This window comes from Asparagus officinalis, chromosome 6 (assembly GCF_001876935.1).
Source record: "Asparagus officinalis chromosome 6, Aspof.V1, whole genome shotgun sequence".
In the NCBI taxonomy this organism is placed as follows: Eukaryota; Viridiplantae; Streptophyta; class Magnoliopsida; order Asparagales; family Asparagaceae; genus Asparagus; species Asparagus officinalis.
The window spans coordinates 30,367,840-30,390,700 of record NC_033799.1 but is presented as its reverse complement, the minus strand read 5'-3'; the positions used below and the strand labels follow the sequence as shown (position 1 = coordinate 30,390,700).

At 35.8% G+C, this 22,861-nt stretch overlaps 2 protein-coding genes across 2 annotated transcripts; one reads left to right on the top strand and one right to left on the bottom strand.

The window, feature by feature from the left end:
- LOC109846006 (uncharacterized mitochondrial protein ymf11) lies at positions 6,007-22,162 on the bottom strand. The gene is made up of 7 exons (XM_020415229.1): positions 22,141-22,162; positions 18,462-21,253; positions 15,810-15,964; positions 10,738-11,440; positions 10,577-10,638; positions 10,071-10,197; positions 6,007-6,360 (listed from the first exon to the last, which is right to left on the bottom strand). The coding sequence occupies exons 1-2, from the start codon at positions 22,160-22,162 to the stop codon at positions 19,341-19,343; spliced, it is 1,935 nt and encodes a 644-aa protein (XP_020270818.1). The 3' UTR covers positions 6,007-6,360; positions 10,071-10,197; positions 10,577-10,638; positions 10,738-11,440; positions 15,810-15,964; positions 18,462-19,340.
- On the top strand, positions 14,004-14,465 carry LOC109846007. The gene has a single exon (XM_020415230.1). The coding sequence runs from the start codon at positions 14,004-14,006 to the stop codon at positions 14,463-14,465; it is 462 nt and encodes a 153-aa protein (XP_020270819.1).

The window sequence follows — 22,861 nt, the reverse complement described above, 5'->3', positions numbered from 1 at the left end:
GTCGACCGTCACGGTCGACCGCACCTTTGTTTTTAACCTACGGAGCCAACAACAACTTTCGCGGTCGATCACCATGGTCGACCGTCAACTCGAAGTCGACCGTCAAAGTTTCTGGAATTTTCTGAGCCTCGAAAGTGACTCGCGGTCGACCGCGAGATTTTCAAGGTCGCCCGCCGTTCACTCCAACGGTCATTTTGTACAGAATCTGATTTCTGATTTTGTTGGTTTTTTGGTCATTTCTGTTGGGCTTTTGGCTGAGGTTTTGGGAGGCTATAAATACCCCATTGATCTCAGTTCTCATGACAATCTAAGAAGTTTTTAAACAAGAGTTTAACAAGGGTTTAAACTTGTTTAATGTTTGTTTAAAAGAGTGTTTAATAAGCTTTTAAGCAATTGAGAGTTTTGGGTTTGTGAAATCAATTTCACAAGAGCTTGAGGAGATCCTATTGGTGCTTGAGCTTCCAACCATCTTCCCTCAATCTCTTGATCCATTGAGAAGTTTTCTAAACTCTATTTCTAGCTTTATATCTATTTGTTTGTTTATCATTTTATTAAAGCTAGTTCTATATTGAGTTTAAATTTGATTTATCTCATTGTTACACACACCCACATTGAGCATTTAGTATTTACATAGTATATTGGGGTTGTGAGAGATTGTAACAGTGAGTTATGCTTAATTGAGTTCTCGCCTTGTATTAGAGAGCAAATCAATTTGTTGTTATTTTGTGAGATTGTAAAGTTTTCGGTTAGCTAGAAAACCTAGTGTGTAGTGGAGATTTCCTCGAGGTGAGGAGCGGAGACGTAGGTCGTGGGGACCGAACTCCGTGAATCAAATTGTGAGGTGTAACGTTATTCGGGTGAGCGTAGAAAACCCGGTTGTGATAGTGGATTTTTCCCCGGGAGTGGGGAGCGGAGACGTAGTACAGAAGGTCCGAACTCCGTGATCATTTGCTTGTGTTTGCTTTGTCTTTGGCGCAATTATTTCTTGTGTTCATATCTTATATCGCCATTGTTCTTTTGCTTATTTATATCATCCACTATATTGTTTCACTCTTGTGTTAGTTTATATATCCGTGCATATATTTTACCACATATCTCATTGTTAGGATATATATCTCTTTGTTCATATTGCATATTCTTGCACATATCTTTTTACGTATCTATCTTGCAAGAATAATATTTAAATTAGTTTTAATTAGCATAAAATCGGATTAGATTAGCATAAGACCCTAATCATCCCCCCTCTAGGGTCTAACAATCAGTCGACTGATGACCTCATCAGTCGACTGGTCAGTCGACCAACATAAAAACAGAAACTATTGACTATTCCAGGTGTTTTCATCAGTCGACTGAACACTTACATCAATCGACTGATAACACAATATCAGCATGTTTTGAATAGTAAAACTGATTTTTGAAGAGCCTTTAAAAATAACAAATAAATTCCAAAAAATATAAAACTTTAGAAAATACTTGTAAACATGAAAATGAACATGTTACAAAAACTAGTTTTCAAATAGCACCTCCCATTTGTAAAATATTATGATTTTGCAATTATGTCCAAAATATTAAAACATGAGATACTTAAATTTTGATGTTTTGACATAAACCAAGTTTTAAAACTTTGTAAAACAATTTTATAGACTTTATTAAATACATAAACTATTGTTGTTAAGTCTATAAACTAAAAACTCAATATTATACAAAAAATAAAGTTTTGCACAATATACATTTAACAAAATGATATATAAGAAACATAAAATATGTATATGAATGTATATTTGTTTCATATCTATAAAGCTAAACCAAATAAAAACAATAAATATGAAATATGTAATTTCATATTTATATAAACTTGAAAACCAAAACATGTATATATATATATATAAATCAATAAAATGTGTGTGTATATGATATTGAACTTAAAGTACTAAACACGCATAATATAAACATATGCTAAATATACCCAAGCTTGATGAAGGTCTTTAATTAGCACGACTTGGTAAACTTGCGGATGAAGCTTGAACTTGAATCTTTAATTTGAATTGCATTGCTTCATACTGATATTTCCTTCGATCCTCCAATGGATATGATCGTGAAAGCTCTAGTCCATCCAACCTTTAACTCATTGTTTGCCTAGAATAAATACAAAAACACAAACACTAGACAAACAATATTAGTTGTAAATTGTGTTAAAACATCATCAAAACAAAAAGGCCAACAACAGTTTGTCTATTAATTCTTTGTCTAAATACCACATTGATGTTACAATCAAATGAGCAAGGGATAAGGAAAATTGGAGATTCATAGGAATTTATGGTCATTCGGAGTCTTATCGTAGGCGAGAGGTAAACATTTATTTTGAAGCTATGTGGTTGAAGGATTCTTCTTGTTCTCAAGTACGAGGGGTCATAGCGGCATGAAACCGATTGTACCGTGCTAGATCAAATTAAAGAGCGTGACGTGGCTTTAAAATTCTGGAAGCAACATGTGTTAATTACTTCCTAGTATTATTTCCAAATGTTATCCAAACAAAAGAAGTAAATGAAGAGGAAGAAGTTCTACTTCCATTACTTCAAAAAATATATGAAACAAACAAAAAAAATATTATTTTCACTACTTCCTACTTCATAGTCTTGAAAGTTACTTCTATAATCTACTTCTTACTTCCAATACTTTCATATCCAAATGGGCCCAGTGTCATAGGATTTAGAGCAGTAATATGTGTGAAGATTTGGTTGTTGGGAGTAATTGAATGAGGATTTAATGGATGATGGAGAGTTTTTGCTTTTCCATTTTTATTCTTTTCAGAAAAATGAATTTCAAAGCACTGAAGCAATGCTTTACTTTAAGAGGGTGTTTGTTTTGCATCACAAAATTTATGGATATGGATTTCAACATAGAATTTGAAATCCATAAAATTTTTTACATGTTTTGGGATCTCTAAAATTTTGTTTGTTTCATCAATATTTTGGGATTTGGAATACCAAAATTTATAATATTTTGTTTGTTTCATCAATATTTTGGGATTTGGAATACTATAAATTATATATTATAATATTATATAATATTTTAATAACATATATTATTATAATATTATATAATATTTTGGGATTTGGAATACTACAGCATGAACAGTGATTATTGGGTCCTTCTATATATATTATATATTATATATATAATATTATATATTATATATATATTATATTATAGATATAATTATATTATTATAATATATATAATGATATATAGTATATATATATATATATCTATATATATAATATATTAACATATAATATTATATATATAATAGTATTTATTATATATAATATATAATTATATTATATAGTTATAGTATATATAAATATATAGTAGGTATATATTATATTATTATATATATATATATATATATATATATATATATATTAATATATATATATATATATATAGTATATATAATATATATAATATATAGTATATATATATAATAGATATATATATATAATAAGTATGACATATATATATATATATAATATATAGTATATATACTATATATAAATATATATTATATTATTATACATTTAATATTATATATAATATATATAAATATAATTATATAATATTATAATATATATATATAATATATATAATATATGTATAATATAATATATATATATATATATAATATATATATATATTATATATATTATATATATTAATTGCTACAGTAATTTACTGCAGCATTTACTACAGCTATGAACGCGATTATATAATATATATATTATGTAGATAATATATTATATATATATATATTATTATATATATATATATAATATATTTATAATATATATATAAAATATATATATATATATAATTTTATATATATATAATATTATATATATTATATTAATATTATATATTACATATATAATTTAAATAATATATATTATATATATTATTATATATATATTATATTATATTAATATTATATATTATTATATTATATAATATTAAATTATATTATATATATATTATATATATTATATATATATATATTATTTATTATATAATATAATATATTATATATATATAATGCTACAGTAATTTACTGCAGCATTTACTAAAGCATGAACAGTGATTCTTGGGTCCATTATAAAGGAATAGATGTATTATATTAAATATTATATTATTATAATATTATATTTAATATATTAATCTTATATTATAAGCATTAATACATCAATATCCAACCTATATCCTCTCTCAATTGTAGGATTTCACAAATTCTAAAATATAATAGTTTTTTATTATTTAGGGACTCAATATCCCAAAATTGGTTTTGAAACAAACATGGTTTATGGAATTCTAAAACCCAAAAAACTTGTAATCTACCTTATATCCCAAAAAGAAGTTGAAACAAAAGAGATGATTTCACAAATCCTAAAAATATATTATTTTTTTATAATTTAGGGATTCAATATCCTAAAAAAAAGTGAAACAAACAAAGTTTAAGGAATACCAAAACTCAAAAAAAGCACTTTTTACATCCCAAAACTTAAAATCCACCCTATATCCCAAAAATAAATTGAAACAAACACCCCCTAAAGTAATAACCAGAGTCCAGAAAGGAAGCCTGACTGGGCCCAATGGGGAGCCGAAAACTTAAGAGGCCGAAAATTTAGAGCCAGTGTACAAATTTGAAAGGTGAATGTGCAGAGATGATATATTTGCAAAATAAAAAATAAAAAATAAAAAAGGCACTGCATTGATGTTTAGCTTCAACTTGTGATAGCAAGCATTTTAGGGTTACAATTTAAAATTACAAAGATAACATCCAACCTAACAAGGACGCCCGTCGCTCTCTCTCTTGCTGTTGATCATTTATTAAGCAGGAAACGTAACTAAATCGACAAGGAAACGCATTTATAGGTGGAAATCCTTCCCTTTCAAATAATTTATTGTCTTCCTGTCATTATTCTTTGCTCTAACTTCGAATTGTGATTAGGGTTACGTAGGTACATACAATGTAATCTGATGATGTATTAGTTTATACTTTACAAACTATATTTTCCTAGTGTTTAAGAGGACGTCTACCCATAAGTATCACACAATTATAAATTACCTTTTGCCTTTGGTTTTAATTAGGAAAAAAAGCGGACAAATTTTTAAAACCACCCTATTTGAACATTTAATCCCAAAAAGCGACCTGTTTTAAACTTATTTGCAAAAACCGACCTGGTTTCAGCTTTGGCGCTGAAACCAGGTCGGTTTTCTGAAAAAGCTTCCGAAACTTCATGGGAGTTGAACACCCGTGAAGTTTAGTAAAGCTGCTAAACTTCACGAGAGTTCGACTCCCGTAAAGTTTCATAGTTCAATTTTTTTTTTGAACTATGAAACTTCACAGGAGTTGAACTCCCGCGAAGTTTCGGAATTTTTTTTTTTTCAAAAACCGACCTGGTTTCAACGCCAGGGCTGAAACCAAATCGGTTTTTGAAAATAAGTTCAAAACATGTCTTTTTGGGGATTAAATGTGGAAATAGATTGGTTTAGAAAATTCGTCCAAAAAAGAGCCTATCACCTTTCGTCTAATTGGAAAAAAGACCGGCATTTCCCTCTCGGGCAATAAAGTATCAAATCTAAGATTCAGAGGGGCAAGCGCTTAAAAAAAAGGGTAGGTACAAAGGGCTACACTACTGTAGTACATTGCACGTCTCCACAACTAAATTAAATACTAACGCAAAGGGTTAGGTTATATGATGTCACAAATCGGAAATAGACATTATTTAAGAACGATGGTAAGAGGAGTAAATCATGCCCCTTTACCATTTTACGCTGTTAGATTTCAGTAGGAGTTATCAACGATATCAATGCTCTTTAATAAAAGAAAACACGTCACTTAATCAAATCAAAATAGATGCGGGCGCCCTTAGTTATGTGGGGCAAGAACATACACCACATGCCGTTGAGCTCTGATTTGCTTAATTATAGATAAAAGTAGACCAGTTCTCAGGTACGGGGCCATTTTCAATCAATTATCAAAACCAAAAGCCAAAATACAACGCAAAACTCGTGGATTTCCCATCTGAGATCTTATAGCTTTAACAATTTATTGATTCTTCAAACAAATACCCACTTTATAGGCAAGAAATTTTTTGATTCAGTGACTCCACCGGATGAAAATTACTTTGTCACAATAGTTGTGCCAAGAGTGCATACTATGCCGACATGAGCATCTATTGAAGAGACCGCCCATTTGTGTATTGTAGTGTCATGTTAGCACTGATCAAATAAGAGGAATGACGGATGTTGGACCTTGGGTCTTAGAGACTGCAATTAGCTCCTCCTTGCTGTTAAATTTTCCTGAAAATTAATGCAAAAAATTTGTAGTCAAGCATAGTTATTGATCGATCACAACAGATCAGGGCATGTTATCTCCTAATCAAAACACCACATAATTATTAAGATAAAAATCTTACCATGGAAAATGATTAAAAGGGATAATAAGAATAATTCACATCTCCTAATTAAACACAGCATATCAATGTGTCACAAAAATGATCTTTTAATTGTTCAAGGAAATCGCATCAACCAGTATAGGCAATACGACCCATGCATATGTGCAGACCATGGTCATTATCGTCATCATCATCATATGCTATCCGATCATATGCAGACAATTATCCATTCACGATAAAGTTCTACTGTTCAAATAATTTGGATTGGAAAAAAATGAAAATCAGGGCTTTAACACTAGGGGAAAAGACCAATCTTTTCAATAAGAAGAAATTTAAAAACGAATTAGCTATTGTGCTTACATTGTAGACCTACCAAGCTTGCTGGCCAAAAATAACGGTGAAGTCAAGGTGCCCAGTCTCTGAATAGGAGAAGAGAGCTTGCTCTAACCAATCACGAGGTAGGCTTTAGATTCCCATTGCTTATTTATTCGAGTAGAAATCGCTAATGAGATTTCTAGGGCTTTTATTTGTTCAAAGAGGGAATACGGAGTTGAGGATGGTGAGGAGAAATGAAGAAGACCATAGTTCGATAGAGCAAGAATTAGATTTTAAAAAAGGGAAGCAAATTGTAGAAAATTTGGGACCAAGAAAGCAACTATAGTCAACGACCAAACCCTAGAAAATCAATTTCGATCTAAAAATTAAAGAAAGAATAGTTAAAGGAGGGGGGATAAAAAGAAAATATTGAGCATTTTATAGCACATCACAGAGAGAATAATTCATCTGTATAGAGTTTTCTTGAGAGAGAGAGAGAGTAGAAAGAGGGGGCACAAGAAAAAGATTTCAATAACTGAGGGAAGATGAGCCGTTGGATTCCTGGGATCTGTAAAGTGGAAAAGAGTTTTTTTCTTTTTCTTTTTGTTTTATATTATTTTATTTCCTTTATTATAAGAGCAAAACCAAAATATTACACATGTGATGATGACAAGAGGGCAACAAGCTGCGCCGCTAATCCTTTCTGAATTGCAAAATCCAACCGACGAAACACGTACTCAGCTGATCCTGCTGTCGGCACATTCCTATTCATGAATTTTTGTACCCTCCTGAGAAACTCCATTGCATCAGCTGCAAGATAACCAAACGTATCGAACGCGAACGGGATGAAACTATGGTGGTTGTCCTTGCAAGCTTGATCATGTTTGCCCATCTTTGCCTCTGCCGCCCTATCCGCTGCATGCCCAACCGTGAACACTCCATTACCAAACCCCACCAACGGAGACACCCCCGTAAGATCAACACAAGCGTGCTTCCCTCCGCTCCAACTGTAGACAAGAACGTCTGCCGACCTTAAAGCAGATCTAGCCTCTCCAGGAGGAGTGAGGAATTTGACCGGCACTTCCTTCTTGGATGGGATCCCTGCTCTTCGGAGGATATCATACAAGACATCTCTGACTAAGTCGTACCTGTACTTGAACCCCGGCTGCTTCTGACAGTGGATGGCATGCTCTCCAAAAGTATCCATCGGCGTCCTACGACAAACTGTACACATTGTCCCATCCACGAACAAAGGAACCAACAACTTATACTTGAGGATGGCCTGGTACTCCCCCGGGGTCATACGCTGCCCCAATCCCTTAATAGGTGTGGCCAACAAGAAATCATGGGCATGCTTTGCCCGTAGGCACCCAACAATCGCAACCTGCCTCTCTGACAGGTCAAACTCCATCGATAGATCTCTACAAACGCCACCAAAAAAAATATTTGCTAAGTAATGCATTGGTTTTGGGGGGACAGACCCTTTAGTGGTGATTTGAAGAAGGTCAACCTCAGGTAGCTTGGCTTGAAGAAAAACCCGGGCGGAAGTAAAATGCTCACCTAAAGAAACATCACCACAACCTCTCAAAATGTGGTCTTGGAGCTCGATGGAGTGAATCCGCGAGGCCACAAATGAAAACTGTATAGCATCGACCGCTGCGTAGACCCCCCAACCCACCCGCCTTGATAGGTAAAGAGGTCAGCCTCCATTGGAGATCCCCGAAGCCTGGGCCTTTGGATGTGACAATGCTCTCGACAGACCTCCAAAGCACAATATTGAACTGAGTCGCCGCCTGAGCAAAGAGCTGTGGCGGGCAAGTCCTCAAGGCGAAATACAACTTGGACAAACCTACACAAGCCCTCAAAAGGACGAGCTCGCACTGAGGATCCCTAAGTTGGCCTAGCGCTCCCATTAACTGAGTCGCCTTAGCCACCCTCTTCGCTGCTAACCCCTCCTCCACGCTAACTGCTCCACCTAAAAGCCCCACTCCATCGCGAGGCCGACTGATATTCAAGGGAAACAACCCCTCCATCAAACTCCTAGGATCCGGGGAGGGCCAGAATAATTCAGTTTTGGTGACATTGAGGTCCAACCCAAGCCTTGGGCCTTCAGTCTCGATCATCTTATATGCCTTAGCAAGCTCCAATGTATCCCCGATCAAGGACCCATCGTCCAAATACCAAGCCTGAAGAGCCAACTTGCATTCTTCCTGCACTCGAAGAATCAACGAGTGAAGCGTGAGTGCGAACAACAGAGGTCCTAACGGATCCCCCTGCTGGATCCCCCGAGCAAACCAAATGAAATCAAGTATAGTCTAGCGGGCTGCACATAGAGAAATTCCACCCAAATGAAATATTCTTCTTTTTTTTTGGTTTGCCAAGTGTCATCTCCAATTGGAACTGCTTCAGAATAATAGTATAGATTGTGTTTGGATGATAAATCACACAAAGCTAGCGACCAAAAAATGCAACATACAAAATAATAATAATAATTTCGACTAAACGAGCAATGCTACAATACGTGACAGATAAATATTGAAGAAAGCATAAGCAAGAAAGCAAGTTAAACATTTAGTTTCATAGATTCTTGGACGCTACCACACCAGAACATATCACAGAAACCTGAAACTATGACTGAAGATATCCTTCTGTTCATCATGATAATCAGGAGTTGCATTTGTTTGCAGTTTAACACTAATTCCATTTGTTAATCACTTAATCCTAAAGCAATTTAGAGGAAGCTTCATAGGATCACGAAAGTGGTGATAGCTAAGTTGTGGAGGCACAACTGCGATGAATATTACATTGACAGGATGAAAGTTCACAACAGTAGTATGTTATTACTAATAGGTCACCCAAAATATTTTTCTTCATTATACTAACTCTATGTAGAAAAAATGTTATAGAGAAAATTATCAAAGCATCAACCATGTTATAGACATCCTTGTCATTTGCCATGTTGTGAGACATCATCCACTAACTACTTCATTCATTTGATGATGGAGATTTTTTCTTGAGTTCATATCCACAGGCATAAATTTATTTCTCTCATCACATTAAGCGAACTCGGCATAGGCAATATAACAAAGGTCTTAAAGAAACATATGGCAATAATTATGAGAAAGGAAGAATGTGGAAGACGTTGATCACGAATTGTATAATGGAACATAATGAGAAGACTATTTCACACACAATCATTTGGTCTGAAATAATATTCTGGTCAACAATCTTTGTGAACTTTTCAAATTTGTATTATCAAAATTTCTGTTTTTCTTGAGGATCAGCGTACACTGAAAATACCTGAAATGATAAACTGAATTGAGAAAATCCTAACGACAATTCATTTTCCACGCATTGAAGTTTGCCTCAATGCTCTTATAGTGGGAATCATGGGAGCAAAGATAATTGGTTTAAGTGAATCGTCTCCCTGAAACGAAAGAAAATAAGAATCATCGGATGCTTTGAAGTTCAACCTTCATAATATTGTAGTTAGAATAAATACTATTCTAAAGCTAGATCTAGTAAAAGTGTAACCTAGTGATGACTGCTGTGATCCTGATGAAAGCTAAAAATTGAAAAACAAGAATACGAGGTGAGACAAACTCCTCTGCCATTCAAATTATATAGTTGACAGGAGCATCTGACATGAAATCTTTTGTTTCTTTTTTTCCTTAATTATTGTATAAGTTAAAAATAAGATTGGAAACAAAATATAGGCCCAAGATTGGAACAACCTTGGCAAAGATGGGGAAGATCACTCAATATTTCAAAAATATTAAATTCATTGAGAAATTGTTTTAACTAACCTGACATTACATGTGTAAATGAGCTCTGATGTTTTTGTCCAGCAATACACCACAGTAACATCCTAGAAAGAAAGGTCAGAGAGTTAAGGGCAATGTTTAATAGACACAGATAATTTAAATTGGAATATATGTTATGGAGATGAATTTCTGGAGAAGCTTACCTTTTGCTCAAACAACAATCATTACATTTGCTGCTATCTTCACCTTAATCTTTCATGCTTCTCCATTGTACTGAGGAGCAAAGAAATCATAATATAATTCACAATTTCACATAATGAAATTTATATGCTGTATGACAAAGCAATGCTTACTCAACTACACAACATAACCAATTTTCTTATAACTGGGGAACCTCATCAAAATTCTCAACATCAACAAAGATCCCTACCATGAACCCCACAAACCTTGTAGTTCCAGACAGTCTTCAATATGACATTCTGAGGTAAGCTTAATTCTTGCAGCTTTACAGACTTCCGGTAGGATCTTGCAATTTGATATACTCTCTCAAAACCCACTCATGGTCAAATACTACATTCCTAGGAAATGAAGTAAAATTATCTGATGGTATCGATGACATACAAGAAATTGAATACTGTTATTAGCATCATCTAATCTGCATTGGTTTAGAATACTCGGAAGCATCATTTCTCGTGCTCTTTGTCAACGGCTGACTGAAGCCATGGGGGATATCTTATACACCTTTGCTCGAGACTTTAATCTATATTTTGCAGCATAACGCTTGGTCGAGAGCTCCTTATGACATCAGCACAAAGGCCAACAACTTTCTTTTGGTTGCATGCATATTTGAACCAATTTGCCATAGTCTCGAGAAACTTGTCCACCTGGGAATTGTTAGAGCCTGTCCTGCATAAAACATAGGTGTACGGCTCAAAAATATTGATAGATAACAACCAACCAGACAAGGAAGTTCGTTCCTCTCTAGCTTGCTACACCACATGCATCACTTAATGAGCACGAAATCTAGTCAACAGAAACAGGAAAGACAATTATGAGTAGAAAAACTTCAGTTTCAAATAATTCCCTTGTCCCCTTCTATCATTATTCGTCATTCCAACTTCAAATATACAAACTATTGACGTCTGATTAAAGGATAGAAGTAAACTGTATACATGTTGCTGCATTAACATAAAAACCATTCCCATGAGCCTTTAACTGTATACACGTTGCTGCAGGCTGCAGCTACAGTGCAGTACAAATTATCAACAATGTCAATCTAAACAATGAAAACCGTCATCATTTTATCACACCAAATGAAAGACATGCTACGAGCCTATCCTGCATAAAGCATAGGTGTACGACTCCATAAAAAAGACAGCTAACAACCAACCAGACAAGGATGCTTGTCCTTCTCTAGCTTACTAGACCACTTGCATCACTTAATTAGCACAAAATCTAGTCAACTTAAACAAAAAAAAAAACACTCATGAATCGAAAAACTTCTCTTTCAATGCATTCCCTTGTCCCTTTATATCATTATTCGTCGTTCTAACTTCCAACATACAAACTATTGAGATTTGATTAATGATAAAAAGGTCACTGTACGCATGTTGCTGGAATATAACAAACACGATTCCCACTGGCCTTAACTTTGGTTAAATTGGAAGCACTAATATAATAACATTCACCTTTCTTTACCATTTTCTCAGTTAAGAGTTCAGTACAACTTATCAACAGTATCAATCTAAACAATGAAAGTCATCATCATTTTATCACACCAAATGAAAGACATGCACTCTTTTCCTTCAAAATTGCAAACATAACTCAAATATCTCCAAAACTTGACAACTGAAATGACATCCCACCAATCCCACATAGTTCTCTTATGCGAGGAAAAAGACTCAGTTTTATCCTAGCAAAAATTGCTACGAAATATGTCAGTTTTATCCTTGCAAAAATTGCTACGAAATATGGAGCTGTATTGTGTTTTCTATAAAAGCTAACTGATTGAATAGAATCTAGCATAGTGCGCATCTTCAATCAAAACATGACAGTATTTGAGTTTGATACACCCTGTGATTGCTTGAATAATAACCTTAAGAGTCTCCCACCATCCAAAGTTTTCCCACAGATAACACAGACTATATGCCTTCGAGTTGTAGAAATATAAAGTTTGTACAGTTGAAGCTACAATTGGCTTCATTATAAAATACAGACTGTGAACTGGTATTAGCTAATAGACTAGAATCTCAAGGCCCTTGTGTAAAGTCGTTTTCAGTCAGTTATCGCAACAGTATGGTCTATATAGAATGCCAAACCCATGACTTTCCCCTCTAAGATCTAACTTGCAGAATGAATGGATATTCTTCCAACTACGTCCCTCTTTATAGCCAATGAAAAGTTTCCTTATTAAGCCCTCTACTTGATACAAATTATTTTGATACAACAATAAGAAATCAAAATCTATTAGCTAAGGTTTACATTCGTTCTCAGAAATACTACGGGATCCTCAAGTTCTAACAAAATTTACATAACTTTCATAACTTTGAAATATAAATTATCAAATTGATACTCATATGTATCAACCATACCAAATTGGATTTTTAGCATATATGGATTTGACCAAATGTAGTTGGTAGGTACCTCTGATATTATCTAATAACGATTAAATCAAACAGAAAAATGACTAATAATAGCTACACAAGAAAATCTGAAGTTCGAAGTATCACAAGATGATTTAATAAGTAGAGAAATAATAAAAATATAAAAGAAAATAAATCTAAATAAATCTAGTTAACAAATTCACTCGTTTAATGCAATGATATTGAAACCAAAGTAGGAGTACACAAACAAAGTTTGACATAGAAATAGTAAGTGTTACTTCACGTACTGATTAAACTATAATTTGTCACCTCAGTTATGTGTACATGATCACTAAATTAACGACACCTACAAATAATATTAAATGATCTTTTGCATATGATTTTTCCCAACTAGGATCTAATATTAGAGTAATCTTTCTAGACTATAACTGAACTCAAGTGAAAGAAGTGAGATCGTATCAAATAACATCAGGTATGTGCGGTATTATTTAATAAAAAAACTCTCATGATACGTAAAAATTAGTGTATATGTATTATATTCTAGAGTTCTATGGAAAATAGTTTTTGTTCAATATTTTCTTTCATACATAACATAGAATTAAGCTATATTTCATAATACATCTTAAACAAAGTAAATTTTAGTCAAATCAATTATAAAAAAGTCATATTTAATTGATTACTTTCTTTTCTCTATGCTTTACCAAGTTTTCCTTAATAATCATAGCAATTTAGCCAGTCCACAACTTGGAATGCTAACAATTACAGAAATGACCCTACGGCATGCACTATATATATATATATATACATCTAAAGCCTCTCCCATTTTTAAACAACGAAACGAAAAACCAAAAAAACAAACAAGAATAATGTCGTCGATGGACACAAGATCAATAATCGAGTCCCACCGCCCTGGCGCGGAGGTCTACACGGGTGCAGCCCTCTGCAGGCAAAAGGCTCTTGAACTCCACGACAAATTCCACCTCCCTAGGGGCCTCCTCCCTCCCGTTGACCTCGATGAGGTCGGCTACAATCAATCGACCGGCTTCGTATGGATGCGACTAAAGAAGGCTACCACACACAAAAACAAGAAGATCGGCCAACTCACTTCCTATGGGCAGGAGGTCACAGCATTCATAGAGGACTGGGGGATGAGAAGGATGACTGGGGTAAAGAGCAAAGAAATGTTTGTTTGGATGACGATTTCGGAGTTTTTTATACACAAAAGGGATCCCGGGATGATCACATTCAAGTCGGCATTGGGGCTATCGAAGTCACTTCCGGTAGCAGTGTTCGAGGAGGAGTTAGCGGATGAGGAAGGAGGGAAGTGAGGAGGGTGAACTTGTGTGTGGTAAGTAATTAAGTATGTGTGTGTGATAGTGAATGTGTTTGCTTGTCTTGATGAATAAGGAGTCGCAAGGGTGTCAAAATAAGGATTAGGATCTTCTCCACTGTCAAAAACTGGCCGGAGATAATATTTTTAGTTCGCAATCGTCTATCACTAAATAAATATTTATGATTCATTTTAAATCTAACACTTATAATGTTTAGTATATTCCTCATGAATTACACTCATAAGATTGAATGCATCCATTACACAACTCTATGTGCAATGCAAGAATGTAGTTCTAAGCATATTTTTTTTCATTAAATATTTAAGAAAATAATTCAAGCTAATAGCTACATACGAGTGCTAAACAGGTAATTAATGCAACCTTTTTATTACATAAGCATTTTAAAGAGAATTTAGTAGACTACTTCAACTATTTCTTTTTGAATCCGATATTCAGACTGTATGTTTTAAACAACAATTAGATTCAAAACAAATAGTATGAAACCAAAGAAATCAAGCAGAAGTTTATTGCAAGTTTAGGAGAAAGATAAAGATAAGAGTGTTGGTCGTTTAAAGAAAAATAAGCTAAAATATAACTTAATTATTGTTACCAATGATAATGGTAAAATTCCAACCTTTTTATTTTCTGGTCATATGGTATCTTATTACTGGCTGCTAGCTTGGATATAGGAAATTCCTATACCAAGTGATGTAGAGAATTCCGACCTAAGTTATGAGGACAAGTGGGGATTAAAATTCCAAACAACCAAATTAGTTTGTTAGATGTTAAACAACTTTATCAATTCTTGAATATTGTTTTGTAATTACACCTACTTTGTGCTCATTCATGGTTCATTTAATTGTCACTAACTTTCCGCAGAACAAGCATTGATGGGCAGACAAACTTTCATTTCACTTCTCTCTTGTCCCTTTCTGTCACTGTTATTCATCTAAATCCATCTCGAATAATTGGCATTCATTTAGTCTATAAGTCTGAATTGCTTGAATATTCATATTTTTCAATTATTATAAGTTTTGCCAATTTGATAGTGTAACTTAATCTCATCCTTATCATTTTGAGCTAACCAATTCTTATCTGGCCACGGATCATTTTAATTATCTTATATGAGACAATCTCAGCAGCAGATTAAAGAGCCATTACTACAACAAACTTCTATTTTCATACTTATTTAAGACCATCATCTTCACAAGCACATGCACCTCTTAATATCAAAGAAACTTAATAAAAGACTATCCTTGACATAAATCTATACTCTATCCTTGATATAAATCAATAAAAAATGACCTCCAACTTGCATTAAATTTCTTAAAGCTCACTTACATTGAGTTTCAGGATATATTATTTTTCTACATCATCTGCATGTATTGTATCCATGAATCACGAAGCAAGCAACCAATAACCGGGACATAGTCAGGTCCAAATCAGAGCACAAACAAAATGATCCATCATGAAGAAGCTTCGAGTTTGCTCTTCCACTAGAAACAAATTTGGAGACAACATAATAACATTATTTTGTGGACCTCAAAGTGACTAAATAAGCAATATTTCCAAATATGAAGGATATATATTGTAGGAAGCATAAACGAAAACTCCACCAAAAACTGATAAAATGTATTATTGAATATATCTTTTTAACTATAATAATCAAGAATTGCATTTATTTACAGTTAAAACGCCTGCTCCATTTGTTAATCCTACAAGATTGTTAAAAAGTGAACTTTTAGAAGACTCATAACATTTGGTTGCAGTACGAAGAAATTTAAATGAAATTCCATAAAAAAAATAATGAGGTGATGAGGCACAGCAGTTATGATTATCACGGTGGCAGGACGAGCGATTACAATAGTAATTAGTATAGTCACTATTTTAGGTCATCCTAAATATATTTTGTTCATTATATTAACTCGTGTAGGAAAAATGCCACAGAGAAGACTATAAAAATTGATCATGTTATAGAATCATTTCCCATAATGTACCACATCATCTACTACCAACCTTCATTAGTTTGATGATAGATTATTTATGGTCTATGATGCACGGATACGGATACGGGACACGGATACGACACGGACACGGATACGGGATACGGTAAAATCCAAAAAAATAGGATACGAGGATACGGCGAGGAATTTTTTTTCAAATTATTATTATATATAGAAAAATTTATAAAATTCAACTAACAATCTAAACTAATAAGTTGTTGCTCACTGACTTTGTTTTCCTTTTTACAGATAATACTTGAAATTAAGTAGCAACGAGCAAGGATGAATGATCAATCAAATTTTCTAACACAGCTACCAAAATAAATATTCATAATTCATTCATTAAATATGTATATTCAAATTGTATTCATATTTTCTAATTAGGATGTGGTTCTTGTTTTACTTGGTGTACATATAAAAAAGAGAGAATAAATTCCAACAAGAGGAAACTTACCAACAAGAGAGAAGTAAACTTATGTGATAAATGCAAATGTGTGAACGTAATATTATTATTGACTAACAATTGCCAACAAGAGGAAACTTGCATGTAGACATCGTGCCATTGCAGAAAAATATTCGAAGGTGTTGATATAAATTAAATATTCAAACATTTTTAATGTTTCTTCCCTTCACATGCGTATTGACAAAATGATCATTTGAAATTAACATGAAGAAAATGGACAATTGAGAGTAACAAGTTATTTGTATTTATAGTTTAGAATGTTTAAAACACAATAACGTTCACTGCAGATTCATTTGTATAGAAAATGGACAAATTTCCCAATGCTTACTAGACACATCAATGAATGTTCACTGCAGATTCATTTGTATAGAAAATGGACAAATTTCCCAATGCTTACTAGACACATCAATGAATCAAGTTAGAGAGACTGAGATAAGAGAGAGACTGAGACTAGACATAACAAAAAAAAAATAGTTTTTTCAAAACAAAAAAAAACTAAGATAAGAGAGACTGAGAGGGACGGAGAGATTGAGAGATAGAAAGAGACTGAGAGGGAAAAGGAGAATAAGAGAGATGAAGAGATCGACAGAGAGAGAGACGAACAGAAAAGAGAGAACGATTCAGAGAGAGACTCGGAGAGGAGAGATTGAGAGAGAGACTGAGAGAGAAAAGGAGAGAGAAAGAGAATAAGAGAGATTGAGAGAGAGACTACGGATTTGTGGCAGCGTCGAGGTCGAGGATCGAGAGAGACTCAGATCCAGAGAGAGAGAAAGATCGAGAGAGAGACTGAGAGAGATTGACCTGTGATTTTCGTCGAGCGTCGAGGTCTTCGTCGAGCGTCGAGGTCGAGGACGAGGAGATCTTCGTCGAGGTCGAGGACGAGGAGATCTTCGTCGAGGGTCGAGCGTCGAGGACGAAATCAGTGATTTTCAGGGAGCGACGAGGACGAGGGATCCAAAGAGAGCTGTGAGTTGTGACGGCGTCGGCGTCAGGTAAGTGAAAATTAGGGTTTAGTTTGGGGGTTTGGGTTTGGGTTTGAGTTTGGGTTTCGGGTTTACGTGTTTCTTCATCCGTTTTTTTTTTCTTTGGTTCCGCTGTATCCTAGCCGTGTCCCAAACCCCGTTTGACCGTGTCCACCTTAGTTTGACCATTGACCCGTGTCGGACATGGATTGACCGTGTCCGACACGTGTCGTACACGTGTCGTGCACGAATCCGTGTCCGATTCGTGTCGGACACGGATTCGTGGCCTCCGGGGGTGAATCCGTGCTTCATAGTTTATGGTTTCAGATCCAAAATCATGGTTGATTTATCTCGTCACATTAAGCAAGGTTAGATAAAGCAATATACACCTTTTTTCAGAAGTACAGTTGTAAATGTCTTATACATCATGTGGCCATAATAGCAAGAATGTGGAAGGCATGTACATGAAACATCGTTTATTACAGTTGCCAGGCTAACAACCCTCTATAAACTCTTCAAAATTATATTATACCCAAAAAAATTTCTGGGAACAATCTGAACGTACCTGAAATGATATATCGGTTAAAAAGATCCCCACTGCAGGTCAGGGTTGACGCAATCAAAGTTTGCTTTAATACTTTTACTGCAGAAATCATGGAAGCAAATACCACTGTTTCAAATTGATTCTCTCCCTGAAATGATTGTGCAACATTAATTATATGATGCTTGGAAGTTTAATCTTCAGAATATTGTATCAAGGAGTAAATTTAATTTTTCTGGAGCAAGGAAAATGTATAATAGTGATATCTGTGGTCATCCTGATGCAAGCCAAAAAATTAGAAAAAAAACGAACTACTAGGTAATACAAGCTCCGATAACATCCAAAATAGTATAGTTGGCAGGAAATATTTTGTTACTGCTTCTTTATTGATGCATAAGTTCATAGAAAGAAATAGAACCAAATATAAAATTACCTTTGAGCAACCAGAGGCCAAAATTGTTAGCATTCACTGCAGATAAGGAGACACTGGATATTTTAAAATTATTAAATTAATTTGAAGTTTGTTTACTACTGCATTTTGTAAAGATGGTACTATCAACAGCATCGCTCTAGAACAAGGAACTTTATCTGGTAGAACCAACCTGAAATTATAGGCGGATATGAGCCATGAAGTCTGTGGCCTGCATTGCAGCATAGTAACCCCCCTTAGAGATTAAGATTATGCAGAGTTAAGCGTAGTGCTATAGACTTGTATAAATTAAATGGAGAGCTAGGTTACAGAGATGAATTTCTGGAGGAACTTGCCTCTTGTCTGTTTGTTTCTTGACTCCACCTTAATCTTTCATGTTTCTCCATTCTACTAATGAGCACACGCATCATAATGCAACTCACATTGTGAACTAAATGCAAAGGTTATGGTATAACAAACTAATGCCGATTCAACTATACAACAACATAACCAATTTTGTTATCATTGGGAACCTCATCAAAATTCTCAAGATTTTGAATTTTCCTACGAGGTTTACTACTATGAACCCCACAAACCTTGTAATGCCAAACAATCTTCGCGATATCATCCTGAGGCAAACTTAATTCTTTCCTTTTCACAGACTTATGCAATTCACAAAAGAATTTAGGATCTTGCAGTTTGATATACTCCCTCAACACCTGCTCATGTTCAGGTATCCAATTCCTAGGAAATGGAGTATAATCACATGACGGTATCAATGACATGTGGGAAAATTGAACACCATCAATGGCATCAACAAGCCCCATTCTCAGAAGATCAGAATACTCGGGAGCATCATTCCTCGTACTCTCTATCAATGGCCTACTGAGGTCACGGGCGGCGATCTTATACACCTTTGCTCGAGACTTTAATCTATACCTTGCAGCATAGAGCTTGGCTAGAGAGCTTCTAATGACATAGGCACAAAAGCCAACAACTTTCTTTCTGTTATCTGCATATCTGAACCAATCGGACATAGTTTCAAGAAACTTGTTCATCTGTGAATTGGTATGAGCCTGTCCTGCATAAAGCATAGGTATACATGGCAATGGCTCAGGATCTTTATCTCCCTTTACGAGCTCTAGGCGCCTAAACTGTCTTATGCACTGTTGCAAGCTTGCAGTCACTGAGAGCAAAGTTCCTACACCTTTCTCACTCACAATTTTGCCACCGGTTGAAGTGTACCTAAGTGTCGGGTGAATCACTCGTCTACATATTACATGATCCAAGAACTCAATCCCCCTTGTTACATGCTCAATCTCAACTTTTGAATTGTCCAATTTTGATCCATATTTACTCTCCAAGAACTCAACAAGCTCATTCTTAATCTCCACCATATCCTCTCTCGGCCCACGAAGCCCAATCAAGATATGAGATCCATATCTCACATAATCCATTCTCCTGGTCTTTTCCCTCCCACTCGAAGGCACAAACTCAGGCCAAGCGGGATTATGACAACCCTCATCCATAGACTCCTTCCATATTGCATCAAGCTTCGAAGGCCTAAAATACTTCTCAATTTTCTCCTCCATCCACTTATCCAGCTCATCAAGACACACGTTCGCAAGTAACGGGCTCAAAATCCCACAATGCCCATACTCAGGTACCCACTCCGCTTCCTTAGGCGCGAAACTAAAGAACGTCCTCAACCAATAAGGATCCGGCTTCGGCTCATTCTCATTCAAAACCTTCTTCTTCCTCTTCCTCCTCAAAACCTTCCTCTTCAACCTCTTCTTCGTCAACCTATCCTTCTCCTCCTCTCCCTTATCAACAACCCTAACGGGCAATTTTAAAGCGGATCTAACCAAACCCGAAACTTTCCTACAAGTCACTCTCCTCTCCAAACAACTCATGATAACATCCGAATCCAAATTATCAGCAATGTCTGTAATATCCGCCTTCAAGAACCAAAGATACCCTGCAAAGTTACTCCTAATAGTCCTAATCACAGTATGCGCACTTCGCCCGGGGCGAAAAGCATGAGACTTGGGCGAGAACTTGGGCTCAAATATCGGTTCGAGGATCAACAGTAGCAGCTCTTGTACGACTCGATCCTGAAAAGGGGGCGGAGCAGTGCGAAGGTTCTCGAGGAACTTCCGCTTGGAGATGGGTTTCGTCGACGGTGGGTCCGCCGGCGAGCGGAGGAGGAGGTGGGTGGCGGCGCCCCAAGGGTGGGGCGGTGGGCCGGAGAGGGTGACGGCGAGGCTGAGGGAAGGAGGGAGCGAGGTGGGGGAGGCGATGGCGCATTTTGGGGGAAGGAGGCGGTGTGATGGGCGACGGAGCGCTGTAGGCGAGGATCCGAGTCGAACTTCTTTAGGAAGCCGGCGAGGTTGGGGAATTATGGCGGCTGGGGTTGGGAGAAGGAGCGGACCAGAGTTGGTGAGGATTTCGATTGGGTCTCCTTCATTAGATCGTATGGATTAGGGCTAGGGTTAGGGTTAGGATTTTGAGGAAGGTAGGAGAGAGTGGAGTGAGGGAGCGATGGGAGCGCGGGAGGAGAGCGGGAGAGTAAAGACTGCATTTTTACGGGGATTAGGGTTTTAAGGTCTCTGTTTAATTTGCTTTATATCATTGGATTAGGGTTTGAGATAAGAAATTTAATCAAAAAATACAAATGAATACAAATTAGGGTTAGGGTTAGGGTTTTGGGGTGGTCTGAGAGCGTGGCGAGAGGTGGCGCTGCGAGTTGAGGAGGCGGGAGAAATTAAAGATTGCATTTTTATGGTTTGATTTTGTCTCGATCATTGGATTAGAGTCGGCGAGAAAAAATTTATCAAAAACAAAACCCCGTTAAAAACCGTCAAAAATGAATATTTTAGAGAGAGAGAAAGGGAGGAGTTCTTTTGCTCTGTTTCGACCGTCGGCGACGAGGAGACGCTGAGAGGAGGAGCTGAGACTGAGAGTGGAGAGTGAGGTTAGTTTTGGGCCTTCTTCTAATTTACGAACTTAGCCTTCCGTCTCCGTTTCTCTTTCCCTTGCAGCGCGCCAATGAAATTGCAAGCGCCCCGTGAAAACTGTCCGTTAATTGACAAATGGCCTCATTTCCCCACTAAAATCTGAAACTTGTACAAACAACAGCTAATACAACATAATTTTTTTTGCTTCGGCTACTTTCTGTCCTCAACCAAATAAAACACAATGAGCCTCTTCAATATCTCCCCTAGTCCCCTTCAGCCTTCTTCCTTCCTCAGCTATGGCTTCACCCCAAAAAACAGTTCATCACTTACCAAGAACCACGATCGAGAACCCCCACCATCATTACCAGAACCCACCGAGGCCCAAAATCTCCATCTAACTCCTTGGACCTTAGCTTGCTTATCAACCCCCTGTCGGGGAATTTCACTTTTCCTGCCTACTACAATATGTGCAACTCCGAAGCCAACCCACAATCAACAAGATATAAAACGATCACAATCAAGGAAAAAAGAACACCGGGAGTTACGTGGTTCGGTCGACCAACTTCAACCTATGTCCACGGGGCAACAATACGAGAAATTCACTATGTATCAGGGAGAACTACAAGAGGAGTCACTCAACTCTTGTCTCTCAATCTCTCAACCTCACATACATAACCCACTCCTTGTAATCTTTTGCACGGATAAAGATCACGAAACCCTCACCTCTCGCACAATATTCTTGAATCAGGCTACGCCATCTGCTAACCCTAGATTACAAGAATATTGGCTCTCTCTCTCTACTACATCTTCTCTCTACTCTCTTCTTCTTAGTTTTTCTTCCAACAATAGAAGAATATATATAGGAAAGCCAAAACCATATCTCTAGCCTAACTTCCTAATTAGAATAAAATTCAAACTCCTAATTATGATGCAACTCAAACTCCTAATCATGATAGATCTCTAATCCTATCTAATTCTCATGAAGTTCTACAAAGAATCAAAGACATAATTCCAACACCTCCTACATCCAATGGGGCCTTCTCTTCTCCAATCCCCCC